This window comes from Trichoderma citrinoviride (genome assembly GCF_003025115.1).
Source record: "Trichoderma citrinoviride strain TUCIM 6016 unplaced genomic scaffold BBK36scaffold_12, whole genome shotgun sequence".
NCBI classification, from domain to species: domain Eukaryota; kingdom Fungi; phylum Ascomycota; class Sordariomycetes; order Hypocreales; family Hypocreaceae; genus Trichoderma; species Trichoderma citrinoviride.
Genome location: NW_020194720.1, coordinates 962,175 through 975,840, shown reverse-complemented (window position 1 = coordinate 975,840; position 13,666 = coordinate 962,175). Strand labels below are relative to the sequence as shown.

The 13,666-nt window shown below is 55.2% G+C and overlaps 5 protein-coding genes and 1 non-coding gene across 6 annotated transcripts; 2 read left to right on the top strand and 4 right to left on the bottom strand.

The window, feature by feature from the left end:
* Positions 1 to 711: 711 nt before the first annotated feature.
* BBK36DRAFT_1125012 (hypothetical protein) lies at positions 712 to 1,707 on the bottom strand (the record flags this gene model as incomplete). The annotated part of the gene is made up of 1 exon (XM_024891226.1): positions 712 to 1,707. One exon carries the CDS (start codon positions 1,705 to 1,707, stop codon positions 712 to 714), a length of 996 nt encoding a protein of 331 aa, XP_024747184.1.
* Positions 1,708 to 2,312: 605 nt separating this feature from the next.
* BBK36DRAFT_1136221 (Calcipressin-domain-containing protein) lies at positions 2,313 to 3,616 on the bottom strand. The gene is made up of 2 exons (XM_024892909.1): positions 3,370 to 3,616; positions 2,313 to 3,334 (listed from the first exon to the last, which is right to left on the bottom strand). The coding sequence occupies exon 2, from the start codon at positions 3,115 to 3,117 to the stop codon at positions 2,359 to 2,361; it is 759 nt and encodes a 252-aa protein (XP_024747183.1). The 5' UTR covers positions 3,118 to 3,334; positions 3,370 to 3,616; the 3' UTR covers positions 2,313 to 2,358.
* Positions 3,617 to 6,576: 2,960 nt separating this feature from the next.
* BBK36DRAFT_1136220 (phenylalanyl-tRNA synthetase) lies at positions 6,577 to 8,200 on the bottom strand (the record flags this gene model as incomplete). Its single annotated transcript, XM_024892908.1, is given in 3 exon segments — positions 6,577 to 6,649; positions 6,661 to 6,829; positions 6,845 to 8,200. A coding segment is annotated over 1 exon segment (1,356 nt), but the record flags the coding sequence as incomplete, so codon positions are not given.
* Positions 8,201 to 8,732: 532 nt separating this feature from the next.
* Positions 8,733 to 8,831, top strand: BBK36DRAFT_t154. The gene has a single exon. It is a non-coding gene; the product is annotated as a tRNA-Leu (tRNA).
* A 277-nt stretch (positions 8,832 to 9,108) lies between these two features.
* On the bottom strand, positions 9,109 to 10,167 carry BBK36DRAFT_1125562 (hypothetical protein; the record flags this gene model as incomplete). The annotated part of the gene is made up of 1 exon (XM_024891298.1): positions 9,109 to 10,167. One exon carries the CDS (start codon positions 10,165 to 10,167, stop codon positions 9,109 to 9,111), a length of 1,059 nt encoding a protein of 352 aa, XP_024747181.1.
* A 1,809-nt stretch (positions 10,168 to 11,976) lies between these two features.
* Positions 11,977 to 13,282, top strand: BBK36DRAFT_1125326 (mitochondrial dicarboxylate carrier; the record flags this gene model as incomplete). The annotated part of the gene is made up of 4 exons (XM_024891273.1): positions 11,977 to 12,049; positions 12,174 to 12,178; positions 12,387 to 13,093; positions 13,198 to 13,282. 4 exons carry the CDS (start codon positions 11,977 to 11,979, stop codon positions 13,280 to 13,282), a joined length of 870 nt encoding a protein of 289 aa, XP_024747180.1.
* Between the last annotated feature and the right edge of the window lie 384 nt (positions 13,283 to 13,666).

Sequence of the window (13,666 nt, the reverse complement as noted above, 5' to 3'; positions counted from 1 at the left end):
TAGACAAAAGAGCTCCCGTCAATTGGCGAACTCAGAAGTGGGGAAGAGAAAAAAAGGCCAAAAAGCACTCCTCCCAGAAGAGAAAAACGAAGATGAAGACGCAAGAGAATAAACAAGCAGAAAGGGGAAGAAGAGAAGAAAAAGGACAGAATTCCAATCCTATAAATCTCACGAGAAAAGGCGACGGTGACCCCAAATCCATCCATGAAACGGGTTTTAGCGCAACCCCCTGGCTTCAGTCGCCTAGCTTCAGCCTTGGGCGCCTCGCCCTCTTATTGGCCAGAACCGCCAGATCTGGTAGCCGGTCACTGAGGTGAAACGCTTTGGGCGGTGCCTGAGCTTTACCGGTTTCTGATGCTGCAGAAAAGGATGTACATACACAGGATCGGTTTGGTGGGATGTTTGTGTTTCACTTTGCGGTGGAGGGTTGAGAGAGTGTTCCCTGTGGCTTCTGACGTTGGGCATTTGCATGCCGTCTTAGTTCAAGGTGGTGATGATGGCGGTGATTCGTGTCTAGAACAGGTCAAAAACCGGTTGTATGCGCCAAGTATGCAAGAAGCTGTGCACAGAATGCCCATATGCAGAGCCCTGTGTTCCGTCAAATGCCATAACCCATGAAATACTATCCCCAGAGCAGAGTCTATACATACATGAGGCTCCCATCAACAGATCCAATGCCTCTGACAGTCATACACATCATCCAATCCCACATCATTGCCTCCCGCTCCCCTCCGCCTTCTTCTTCATCCTCTCCCGATAAGCCCGGTACTTGCTCACCTCCTCCTCCTCCCACTCCCTCTCCCTCTGCGCCGCCCTCTTGCTCCACTCGTGATACCCGGGATCCCGCGCGATGCCCTCCCTCCGCCACCGCTGCGGCGGCTTGATCCCCAGTGCCGCCTTCTGCTCCCACACCTGCTTCCCGCGCCGGAACCAGCGCTGCTGCCGCTCCTCCTCCTCGTCCGCCGACGGCCGCCAGCTGCTCTTGAGGATGCGCCGGATCGCCTCGCTCGACACCTGGAACTTGTCCGCCAGCGCCGCCGTCGTGTACACGTCTGGGAACTGCGCGTTGAGCGCCCGGATCCCCGCCAGGGCGTCGGGCGAGAGCCGCTTGCGCGGCTGCCAGCCCTCGGGGAACTTTTCCTTGAGCGCCGCCTTGTGGACCTTCCACGGCTCCCGAGTCCTCGGTCGGGAAGACTCTGGCGGCGGCGACTGCTGTCCGGTGGAAATATCTGGCGAGTTGCCGTCGGCGGGGGATGACGGCCTGGCCTTTCGTTCCCGTTTTGCTCCTATTGATGTCTTGTTTCGCGAATCGTCCTTTCCATCCGTGGCAGCAGAACCCCGTTTCTTTCCATCCCTTGCCGTCCGTCTCCTCTCGACCGGGTGTTCATTCGCATCGGCAGCCACCTCGTCCACCATCTTCGCCACGCTTGCTTGCCCATCCTCAGCAATCGTGCCCCGTGATCCTCCCTGTCCATGTCCTTCCTCATCCACCGCCGCTGCAGCAGCAGCAGCAGCAGCAGCCGATTCCTCCTGTCTCCTATATCCCGAGACACGCAGTCCACGGCTCTGGGGCCCCAACAGCACCAGCTGCCGAGCCGGCCATCGAAGCGGCAGCGCAGCCGAAGAAGAAAGATTGTCGGATCGGTGAATCTGGGCGAGGCCCCGCGCAAACGTCCGCCATGTGGCGAGGCGACACGAGCAGCTCATTGTCGTCGGGCGCGTTGGGGGGAGGGCGGGTATCAAAAAAGACGGCTGTTGTTTTGTCTTTTTTTTTATATTGAAGACAAAAACAGAAGAAAAATATGCCCATGGCAAGGCTGGATGAGGAAAATCGATTAGGTGCGGTTATAGTGGGGATTCGATGTGGGGCTGGCCGACTTCTCATGGCTGTCCCATATCACTGGATCAGTTATGCGTCAAGACGCAACTCGAGGCCGTTAACGGATGATGAACGTGGTATGGAATGAGAAGAGAAAATTATTGAAGAAAGATATAATTTGGTGCTTGATCAATTTGGATAAGCTCAATAGTTTCATCAAGCCACATGCTACAGATATGATGCTGCGCCCCTCTATTTGCGATGGGTATGTCTCTATTCTGACATGATGTTCTGCTTTTCATACAACCCCTTATGCTCGGTCAACGTGAAAGAAAGCCCAAAACGCCGGTTCCGTGTAAGTAATGAGTCCACAAGAATATCGACAGTCTCCAAAACCGAAGTAGCCGTGTGTCATATCGTTGCCAACGCCTGCCAAGAGCCTTCCTCCCAGAGAAAAGAATGGCACAAGAAGCAAATAAACAAGTAATCAAATATTATTATGTTCACCATCCGTCGTATCACCGTGTCCAGAACCTCCTTTACGCGTCGTGCATCAGCTCAACGGGAGGTCGCGCAGTCTGGGCCATGATGGGCTTCGAGACCTCAATGGGGCTCATCGTCGGCCCATCCGTCATATCCTCGACAAAGACTGCGGGGATACCAGGGCTCGTCTCTGCGTCTGGCTGGTAGATGAGCGTTGAGCTGCGACTCCGGGTGCCAAAGTTGGGAACACCGCCGTCGGTCGGGGTAACGGGCGAGTCGTAAGTAGGCACGGGGCGGTGGTGCAGCTTGGCCAGGGCCTCGGCGAGGTCGTCGGCGTGGACTTGCTTGTTGGGCGCGTCCTCGAGGCGCATCTCCCAGCCGTGGGGAGGGCTGGGGGGCGGCGAGATGAAGAACAGCTTGCCGGCGTCGGGCAGCTCCAGGTGATCTGGCTTGGTCTCAATCGGCGTGGGCTGGCCAAAGTAGAGCTTGATGCGCTCGCCCATGACGGCCTCGCCGTCCCAGACCTGGCGCACCGCTAATGAGGCATCGACGTCAAAGAAGGAGACGATGATGCGGCGGAACGACTTGAGCGGCGCAAACGAGTGTATGGGTGCCGTGTGCTCGATGAGCTCGCGAATGGTCTGTAGGTTCTCGGGCAGGAAGATGTCGGTGTTGTTCAGGTTTGTGAAGATGAGCGTGTTCGAGGGAGGCGTCGGCTGGACGAGTGGCGGGAGGTTGGAGAGGTCCAGGCTGAGGTTGGACTTGTTGCGAGACGAGGTCGAGGAGGACCGTGAGAGACTCGGTGTGACATCCATTACGGCTGAGGTTGATGGAGTGATTGTGATCTTGAGGTTCGGGAGGAGTTTAGAGAGAGTCGATCATAAGGTGGGAAACAACTATGGCGATATAGCAATGGCGGTGATGTCAGGCCGTGCTTCCCGGTGTCGTGTGACGTGTCTGGTGCAAAGCGCAGTTGGAGGGAGAGCTGTAGCTTCAAATGTTGCGGGATCTGCAATCGTAGCCGTCTGTGATGGCGTCGGCAGCTGACTTTGCAGTTGAGGTTATTCGTCTTTTGTCTTGAGGGAGAATGGAGGACAAGAAGAAAAGAGAAGGAGAAGGAGGAGGCGATCTTATAACATCCAAACGCAGCAAAGCCCCGAAAGAGAAGGCGGAAGGTCCAAGTGCGAAAAGGCGAAGTGGGAGGCCACGGGACTGCTGCGGCCCAGGATTGGCTGCGCAAGAGGGCGGATGGCAGAGACGGTGGAGCCGCGATTGGCGTGGCCCAATGCTTAGCGCTGGCGGTACCCCGTGCGCCTCCAGTCAACTGCTGCACTGGAGAAAAAGGTACCTCTACAGGGCGCCTTCGGGGGCGAAGGTACATACTTACCTCAACACGTTTGCGCCATGCTTTGCCGTTGCTTTGCCATGCAAAGGTGGCTGGTTGTTAATCGAGCATCGCGCGTCGACAAGCACTGGCCCGGGGGGGCTGTGCAGCTGGTTCAATGAGTAATGCAGGCGAATTCGTGCGATGAGCTTTGCAAGACTTTTTATTTGATTTTTTTCTTTTCTTTTTTTCTTTTCCTTTTCGGTTTCCCCTGCAGGATCACTTCATTCGCCACATTCACCTCCAAGGCTGCATTGATTTCAACAGGTGAAATCGGAGATGCAAGGCATGGCACAGGATCGACCAAGGTAGTCGTACATGGCACAGATGACTTGAGGCTTTCTGCACGCAGCTTGTCACTCGACTCCAATCTCCAAAGAGGCAGCTCCCCAATTCAATCACAGTTCTAGCTTCGATATGGCGCAAGACAAAGGTACCTGCGGATGGCGGAAGACTCTCGAAACCAGTACTCAGACAATACGGGTTTTGTCACCAACCCAGCGCCATCCAATCAAGGTATCCCGCGGGTTCCTCGAGACAGGGCGCCAAAGTACCTGGCTTTACCGCTGAACTGGCACCGAAAGCCCGTCCATTTTGATCCCCCGCCTGCCGAGACCCAGCGGGCTTGTTTGGGGCTGTGCGAAGTCTGGTTTGTGATTAATCAGACATTTGATGAGAACCGCGATGTATGTAGGTACCAGTACCGTCTGTAAAGCCCGTCGTTTTTCTTCCTCTTTCTTGATCTTTCTAGTACTTGTACATGGAACAAGTCCGTTTGTTTTATGCGCAAGGTACGGTAGGTGCTAGTATTATCAAATGAGATGGGTAGGTACATGCATGCCCAATCGTCCGTCCAATCCAAGCAACTCGTCTCGACATGAAGAATCGTCGATAACGTCGCATGACAATCTCCAGCAGCCCATATCTATATCCACTCCCCTTATCTCACATTCTCACGGCATCTCCCATCCAACGAGACAAATGCCGCGGGGCCATCTCTTACAATGTAACAGAAGCAGACGAATCTATCGAGCAAAGATAGTAGTATGTAGATGCAACAACTCCGGACGCAGCGGCGGAACTCCCGCTCCGTTTGATACGTACCCCCGTCTCTTCTCGGGCGGCTATATGCCTTGGCTTACAGAATCCCCTTGCCTTGCTAATCACCACTAATGAGCCTTTCCGAAGCACACGCGTTTGCAAGTTGAAGTTCCAAGCATATGGTGCCAAATCACAAATTGGATTCCTTGTTGGATTCAACAGATTCCGCCCGTCTCCCAAGGCTCAGCACACATCGTCTGTATCCGTCAATCCACTTACTTACTCGCCCTCAGGACGGCAGTGCAAAAGCTGGAACGAGCCATAAAGGTGGAGTCCGGATATGGACTTGTCACAAGTTGTCCACATGCAACTCTACCACCCAAGTATCGACCCGATTCCATTCCCTTTTGACGAGTAGTAATTACATCGTAGCCCGCCACAAAAGACTTACGTACGTGCCATGGATGCGAAGGTGGTTTGGGCTTTCTCGTTTGCCCTCGAACTTTGACCGACTGACCGGGCTGTGTTGTCTCTCTCCTCTTCCTCTCGGTCTCTATTGGCTGCGAGATGCCCGCTTGCCGGGTAGCTTTCCGGAGTTGCCTCGTTGGGCTTGTTTCCTGTACGAGTACGAGCTTCATGGCTGAGTTTGACATTGCAAACGAACAATTCAATCGCAAAGCCTCGAGCTGGCGCTTGTCTTCCTCCAAGGCTCTTTTTTGTGCGATGCAGTAATGATGTTTGTAACCTACTATGTACCTTGCGTGTGTCAATATGCCACGGAGATCGATATGCGTTGTGGCATCCCCCATCACGGCACGCCATCTTCCGAATGAAACCCGCATCGGGACTCTTCAACGTTCACGATACCCTCGACGCTTTCACTCTCCGTGACACCCAAGGAACATAGTGTAAACCTCAGCATTAACCCTTTTTTCTCACAAACACACACACACACCGAAGCTGACAACCAGCAACACTTGACTTGATAACACCAAGCAACCATCCCTTCCGAACCAAGCCACACACACACGCAAATACAAAGCCCATCCTCCATTCCCATCCATCTCACACACGAGTGCATACATGCATCAACAAACAACGTCATCCCGCAGAAACGCATCACATGAGCTTGACTCAACCAGTTCATTCAATTTCCAGCACGCCCTCCCAAATCCATACTCATTCCAAACGGGGGCTCATTCAGCCACACTCAAACGAAAATAAGCCCGCTTTTTGTGGCTGAGTCCAAAGGTACCTTACCTGTACGAGTATTTCCCCCAATCTCAAAGCAAACAAACAAAAACACCAAAGCCCATCAATACCAGCCATTGCATGATATCAAATACTGGCTTTAAACGAATAAAGTCTGGCATCTTACAAACGCCTGAAAACTTCAATTTCGCTTAGGATCTCTGTACGCAATAAGTGAAAAGTTGCTTCGGTCGCCGGTTGCCGAAGAAGCCGTCTCTTCCGCTTTCTCTCTTCTTTTCTAAACCCCCCCCTGCCACGTCACTTTACCTCTTTTTTTTTTCCTCCCTTGATCCTAGATCTGGCCTTGGAACTCATCTACCTAAGAGAAAGTCAGCTCCTCTGGTACAAGCATTTCTGCTGTCAAAGCGCCGAGGCGCAGCACCAGGACCTGTGATTACATGTACACTGCCGATTTTAATGCCCTGCCGGGGTTGACTACAAGGCGTTTGTAAGGAACCATCAATCGAGCATTTTCCGTCATCGAACCTGGTGTTCAACTATTTGTTTCGTTTGTCTGAAGTGGATTCTGTTCCCCAAGAATGCTATAGGAATATACATGTGATAGTTGTACAAGGCTGGCACAGTCGGCCAGCTTCCCACGCGGCCAATCTCAGCCAACCAACGCCGCTCCCAGATCTCGGTCAAAGCTCGCCAAGATCAGCTCGGCTGCTTCTCTCTCCGCCTCAGCCTCAGATCATAGAATGCTACCCAACAGCCTTCATCGTGGGGCAGATTCTCATCGCCTCTCTGTCTTTCTCCCCCCTTTTTTTTCCCGCCTGCCCTGTGCTGAGCAGCGCAAAGCGCACCGGCCAAGCCTCGCTCAGCCTCAAACGGCTTCGTACGAACGAACACCGGAAAACCCCCCCTCACCGTAGTTCAACACCGAGCTTGTTCACCAAGGCTTGCCTCACCCTCTCGTGGAGGTTGTTTGTCTCCCGCCCCGTCAGCGTGCGCTCCAGATTGCGGTAGACAATGCGATACGCCACGCTCTTGCGCCCCGTCTTGGGGTGGACAAACTCGTCAATCAGGGTCACGCTCTCAACCACGTCGCCGCCGACGCTACGCACCAGCTCCATCACATCGTTCTCGTGGAAGACGGCCTTGTCGTTGCCGCCGGCCGCAGACGTCGTCGAGCGGAGCCAGAACGACACGTCCCTGGGGCTGGGCGGGTGCTTGGAGAAGGGCATGAAGCGCTTGAGCGTGTCCAGGCTGGCCGACACGCCCTCGAACTGCGACAGGAACCGCTTGTCCTCGGACCAGAAGAGCCGGATGTCGGGGATCTTGAAGAGCAGCATGGCGATGCGGTCGATGCCGATGCCAAAGGCCCAGCCCAGCTGCGACGGCACGCCCGCGTTGATGTAGATGTCCTGCTTGACCACGCCGCAGCCCAGCACCTCGAGCCAGTCGCCCGCGTAGTAGACCTCGAGCTCCCACGACGGGCTGGTAAACGGAAAGTATGCCTCCACCCATCGCATGCGCAGGGGCTCATCCACAAAGTCCGGGTCCGCCTTGATCGCCGCCGCTTTTGCCCTGGAGAAGATGTCGACCACCATGTTCTCGAGTGACCTCTTTAGGTGCTTGCCGAGCGCCTCAGCCTCCGCCGCCGAGTGGTGCGCTTCCTGTAACGGGTTTCGCTCGGGATGCATGGGCGGATTCGGATCCTCCACCACCACGTCGTGCTTGGGTAGTCGCTCAATGTCCTCCAGGACCGCCGCCGCAACGTCGCCGTTGGGCACCTTGTTGCGGTCCCACGACCGCGCGCCCTCCATCTGGTGAAAGATTGGGTAGTGGCTCCGGTCGATGGCGTCTCGCCGATACACATCCGCCGAGATGAGATACCCATCGCTCTCGTTGGCCCTGAAAGTCTCCGCCTGGTGCGCGCTGGTATGCGTCCTCAGCAGCAGCTTCTCGTTCAGATAGTACGTGTCGCTGAGGGCTCGGCCAGGGTGATCCGCCGGGAAGCCCAGCGAGTCAAAGTTCTGCTGCGTCGTCACCACGGGGCTGTACTCGTCGTAGTACTTGTAGGTCGGCTGCGGGAAGTTGGCCTGGATGATTTGCCGCGTGATGGAAATGGGGTGGTCAGGCTGGAGATGAAGGCGCCTTGACGTCTTGGAGATGATGTTTGGCGGCACGTTGAACCAGGGCTTTTCTGTGGGATATGTGTCTCCGCGGATGGTGACTGTTGATGCTGCTTCCTCAGACTTCCGTTTCGTAGCTGGAGACGTCAGTATAAGCCTCGTTAGCTTAGCCACTTCGCAACGCCCTTTCTTCTTCTTCTTCTTCGTCTTCTCGCCTCCTTCTATCGCCCTGTTGGGGGGGCAATTATGTAGAAGGTGTCTAACCTGCGGAGTAGAATCGACATGCAAATCCCTGTCGCAACGCTCTTGAGCTCAGTGAGAGCTGCCGAGCTCTGACTGACGGGCCGAGGCACCGCATGCTTCCCATGCCAGCCGATGGCATTGTGACAAGGCAAGTTCAAGACGCCCTCAATGCCGCGTCCAGAAAGCAAACAAGAGGCAGACCCAAACGCGTCCAGCACCAAGTCAGCCTTGAATTGAACACTCTCACAGACCCCGAACCGATGAGTTTCGACTTTCTCTGAGCTCATCCCACCAATACCCGCTTAAGCGCATATCGCTCAAACAAAATTCCAGGTGGGGTTAGCAGCATGAAAGCCGACTACCCTGGAGTTAGGGCTTCATCTTCGGGCTTCATATACACACTCTGCTTCATCGCCTCAGCGTCAATGGGATTGGCGAGATGGCCGAGTTGGTTATGGCGTCAGGTTAAGGCTACCTTAACAAGCAATTCCTGGTGGAGCAATCCGCGTGGGTTCGAGTCCCACTCTCGTCAGATTCTCTTTTTGTCACTCCTGCTTGTTTGCAGCATCGCTTTGCCTCTGGATTCGTTTTCTCTCTTCTTTTTTTCCTTTCTGAAATATGCTTGAAGACATACTGACCTTCATTTACTTCCATCCATGTTGAAACATATCATCTGTGACGAGTTGCAAGCCAGTCCGAACCCCATGAAATACCTCGACTCCAAACCAACGCAGCCATATGCCGTGTTCATAAGTAACAATCATAACTCACGATTGTACCATCTTCCAAACAAGATGACCAGCTCATGCTCAGTTATAATAATCATCCCGCTTGATGATGGCCTCAAGAGCAGCCTCCGGGCTGGACTCCCACAGCTTCTGCGCCTGTCTGCATGTCCTGAAATGCTTCAAAAAGTTGTCCCGCGAAAAGACCCCGTCCCACGGAGCATCTGCCGGCCTCGAAGCCTGTCCAGGGTGCTGTTCAATGGCGCGGGCCTCGCAGCCAGCGCACGATATTCCGTACTCCACGGCCCGAGTCTGCGGATCATAATAGGGAAGCTCACATGAAGACATGAAGTTGTGAGCCGGCTCCCAAAAGGGCCGATGCCGCGAGCGAGGGACACCCGTCTCTAGACGATCCCCAAACTCCTTCATGGCTGGAAAGTAGGGTACCAGCCTGAGCCGCCCTCTCTGGTAGGACTTGTCCGTCGAGTACAGCCCCGTTGAATAGATGCCGGGCATCGTTTGGCACGCCCGCTGCCGCCCGACTTCCGCGCGCGACAGCCGGAAGAGCCTCCGGGCCTCGGCGACCGTCACCATCCTCGTCTCGGGATCCTCCTCGATACACTCGAAACAGCAGCGTATCCACGAGGGCAGGAAGACGAAGCCCCCAAACTTGCCGCAAAAGGCGCAGTCCTGGGCGCACAGCACCCTGTAAAAGTCCAGCAGCGTGACGTGAGCGGCGAGCCTCATCCGCAGCAGCGCGCAGTACGCCGTCAGGCCGTGAGACACGACGGCGCGGTACTCCTTGAGCGAATCGACCATCTGACGGGCCCGGAGGTTGACCCGGCGCAGGTTAAAGAGCGCCTGCATGTCCATGTGTCGCAGAGCCTGCAGCAGCAGTTCCACGGGCAGCCGGTCGAGGACTCCAAGCCCCGTCTGGGCGACGATGATGGACGACGCCAAGAGGGACGACTGCACCCTGGAATGGTCGCTGGGCGAGACATGGACGACGGATAGGGCATAATCTCGTCGGCGGGAGCCCGCAGTCCGGATAATGGCGTCATCCAGCTCCCTCTGCAGCGCTTCACGGGATGTATCTGGCGGCGGATGCGCGAGAGAGACGAGTCCCCCGTCGGCTGGAGCCATATTCTCTGGCCGTCGCAAAGCCACTGCTCCCTGCTTCTCTGGATCTCGCGCCCTCGTCTTTCGCGCGTTAATCACTCATTCAAAATGCACTTCCCAGTTCACAGTAGCGCAAGCATAATGACAACAAGCAGCGGAGCATCAGCGCATGCAACGAACGAAGCGACGAGGTCAGGCGAGCACGAGTAGACGCATTGAATTAGGATGGAAGTTGCTGTAGATGCAAGGGAATGGGGGTTTCGTCTGTGCCTGATTTTCTGCTTTTCCCCGCCATCCAATGTCTTGCATTCACCGACTTGCCTATTTGACTAAGACGCTACTCTCCTCTCATAGGTACGTAATGCTGCATGAAGCAATTGATGCCAGTATTCCACGTCAAGAACAGGCATCTTCTTGTGGTGAGACACATGTCGTAGAGTTCCTGTGATCTCGTGAGTGTCCTTCAAGTGTTACCTGCCGCTGACGCCCATCTCATCCGCATATCCAGGCTGTATCCATGATATGGATCTCATCAGCCAGTAGATCAGACACGTCAATTCCGCAGCCATACCACCAGCACATTAGATTGCCCCATAATCTCATTTGACGGCTCGTCCTACAGATCTACCCTGCTCTCCCCCGAGTGAGCCAATGCTCGAATATGCACTCCCAGAGCCCCGACATCCGCTCCTCAAGTCTCGTGGCAGGGTGAATGGCTCGCAAAGGCTCTCTGGTAAGAGCATGTTGGAGCTTGTTCAAGCATTCGGTAAGACATAAGGTAGGAAGCTGCGGTGATGGCGCGGTTATAATAAGCGATCGGGAGTCGGGGAGCCGCGAAACAAGACACTCGTGCTACCATGAAGAGAGCGATGGCAAGTCAGGCATGAGAAGGCAGATACATCGTGATGGCGACGGGAGAGGCAACTCAGCATGGGTAGGCATGGAGATGGCTGGAGTGAAGGAATCTCAGCAGACAGCCATACGAGCATTCACATGTCATTGCGGACTTTGCACCGCCGCACGCTCCCTCATGCAGTCGCAGTTGTCAACATGACCAATGGTGGCAATATCAAGCAAGCCATCGAATTCCCACTGCAACTGTACAGTAGTATGACTGACTGCAGCCTACCTTGCGGTGTTGAATGATGCCGCAACAATCATCGCCAATGCCGCCCGATAGCCTCACTGCAGTCAAGTGTCTAGTTGACGTCCACTGTAGTGCCGTCCTACTGTAGGTACTAGTAGTGGAAAGCTGACAGCTGAGGCGTCCCTCACCGCCTTTCGGCCCCGAGCGGCGGTCCTGGTTTTTCTGCCGCTGCCGACGTCAAGATGCAAAGTAGCCCGTCTTGGATAAGAGAAATCAACGGGGCTGATAAATGGCATCCAATGCCAAGTAGAACCATCAGACAATCGTGGGCCATAAAAAAAAAGAGTCCAATTCCATCATCAGCTGCAGCAGTTGGCCGGCTTCGCTCTCTCGTCGCTGATGCTATAAATCTCGACATCCTCCCCCTCTGATAATCCCTCCTTGGCTCGGCTTCTCGTCTCTTTAGCATCCCATCTCTCTCCTCAAAAAACTCCCTCTTTTCACTTTCAGCCTATTCAACCAGCAACGGGGCAATCAAACAAGCAGTTGCATGAGTACATGTTGATGCTTCCCCAGCGGCATGTCCCCGTAGCCCGCTGTCGCCTCTCTCTGCACCCGCAATATCTCGACTCGACGCTGTTGTTGCGCACCCGACGATGACCTCGGCAGCAGCCCAGGCGGCCTCTTCGGCCCAGCCGCAGCAGCTGCACGCTGGCGAGAAGAAGAAGAAGCTGAGAGCGCCGGCGATGCGGTATCCCTTCTGGTTTGGAGGAAGCGCGAGTAGCTTGGCCGCCTGTGTCACGCATCCGCTGGACTTGAGTATGTTTGCTCCCTATGATTCATCTTGGCTCACTCCTTTTTTTCTTCTTTCTTCTGCCATTGTTACGGTTATCCCCGACTCCCTTTTGGCAAAATTCCCGTGCTGACCCAGTTATATCAATAGTCAAGGTACGCAGTTTTGAGAGATGTGATAAATACGAAGCGCTTACGCCGATGTTCGGCGCATGGTCCCTTCACGATGGCTCCCCCCCCGTCCCGAATTGAAGCTCCAATGGGATTGACATCTTGCAATCGAACGGAATTCCGCAATTGCAAGAAGGGAAAAGGAAAACATTTGAAGAAAGGATGACCAAACTCTAACCAATCTCGTCCCTAGGTCCGCCTGCAAACGCGCAAAGCCGACGCCCCCAAGTCCATGAGCGGCACCTTCGCCCACGTCGTCAAGAACGACGGCGTCCGCGGCCTGTACAGCGGCATCTCCGCGTCGCTGCTGCGGCAGCTGACGTACTCGACGGCGCGCTTCGGCATCTACGAGGAGGTCAAGCAGCGCTACTCCCGGGCGCGCGGCGGCAGGGATCCCTCGTTCCCCGCGCTCATCGCCATGGCCGTCGGCTCGGGCTTCGTCGGCGGCGTCGCCGGCAACTTCGCCGACGTGATCAACGTGCGCATGCAGCACGACGCCGCCCTGCCGCCCGCCGAGCGCCGCAACTACCGGCACGCCCTCGACGGCATGGCCCGCATGGCCCGCGACGAGGGCGCCCTCAGCTGGTTCCGCGGCTGGCTGCCCAACAGCTGCCGCGCCGCCGTCATGACCGCCGGCCAGCTCGCCACGTACGACACCTTCAAGCGCCTGCTGCTCGACTACACCCCCATGGGCGACACCCTCACCACGCACTTCACCGCGTCCTTCCTCGCCGGCCTGGCCGCCGCCACGGCCACGAGCCCCATCGACGTCATCAAGACCCGCGTCATGTCCACCTCGCACAAGCAGGGCATCCTCCACCTCGTCAGGGAGATTAACAGAGCCGAGGGCATCCGCTGGATGTTCAAGGGCTGGGTCCCCAGCTTCCTGCGTCTTGGCCCGTAAGTTTCGACCAAAATAATACCTATCCTTAACCCCCCCCCTCCCTCTCCATTCTCCTCTCACATTTGCTGGCCCACCCCCCATCCCGCTAACCCATCAACAGACACACCATCTGTACATTCGTCTTCCTAGAGATGCACCGCAAGGTATATAGAAAAGTGAAAGGCGTCGACGAAAAGACGATATAGACACACACCCAGCCACACACACACACACACACACACACACAAACAACACCGGCAAAAAAAAAGTAGAGAGAAAAACCATACATACTTACTACCTATTACACTGCATACATACCTTTTGGATTCAAAAAGACGGGGGATCGAAAAAATGGTTGTATAACAATTGTTTGGCGGCGTTTCTCTTTTTTTGGCTTGTTTTGATAGAAAGTTTCCTTTGGCGGCACATCTTCTTTTGACATCTTCACATTTCCTTCTTCTTTCTTTTCCCCCCCATGTCCTGGCTCATATCTTTGTGTTTTCACTACTTGTACTTTTTTTCCATTCATCGGTTGTCCCCAAATCTCTCCGGGGCTGCGGTGCCCCCCTCCCCTGATGTATACTCCCCCG

Coding starts and splice junctions, on each gene's coding strand:
- BBK36DRAFT_1136221 (XM_024892909.1), bottom strand. CDS start 3,117: ATGGATGTCACACCGAGTCTCTCACGGTCCTCCTCGACCTCGTCTCGC.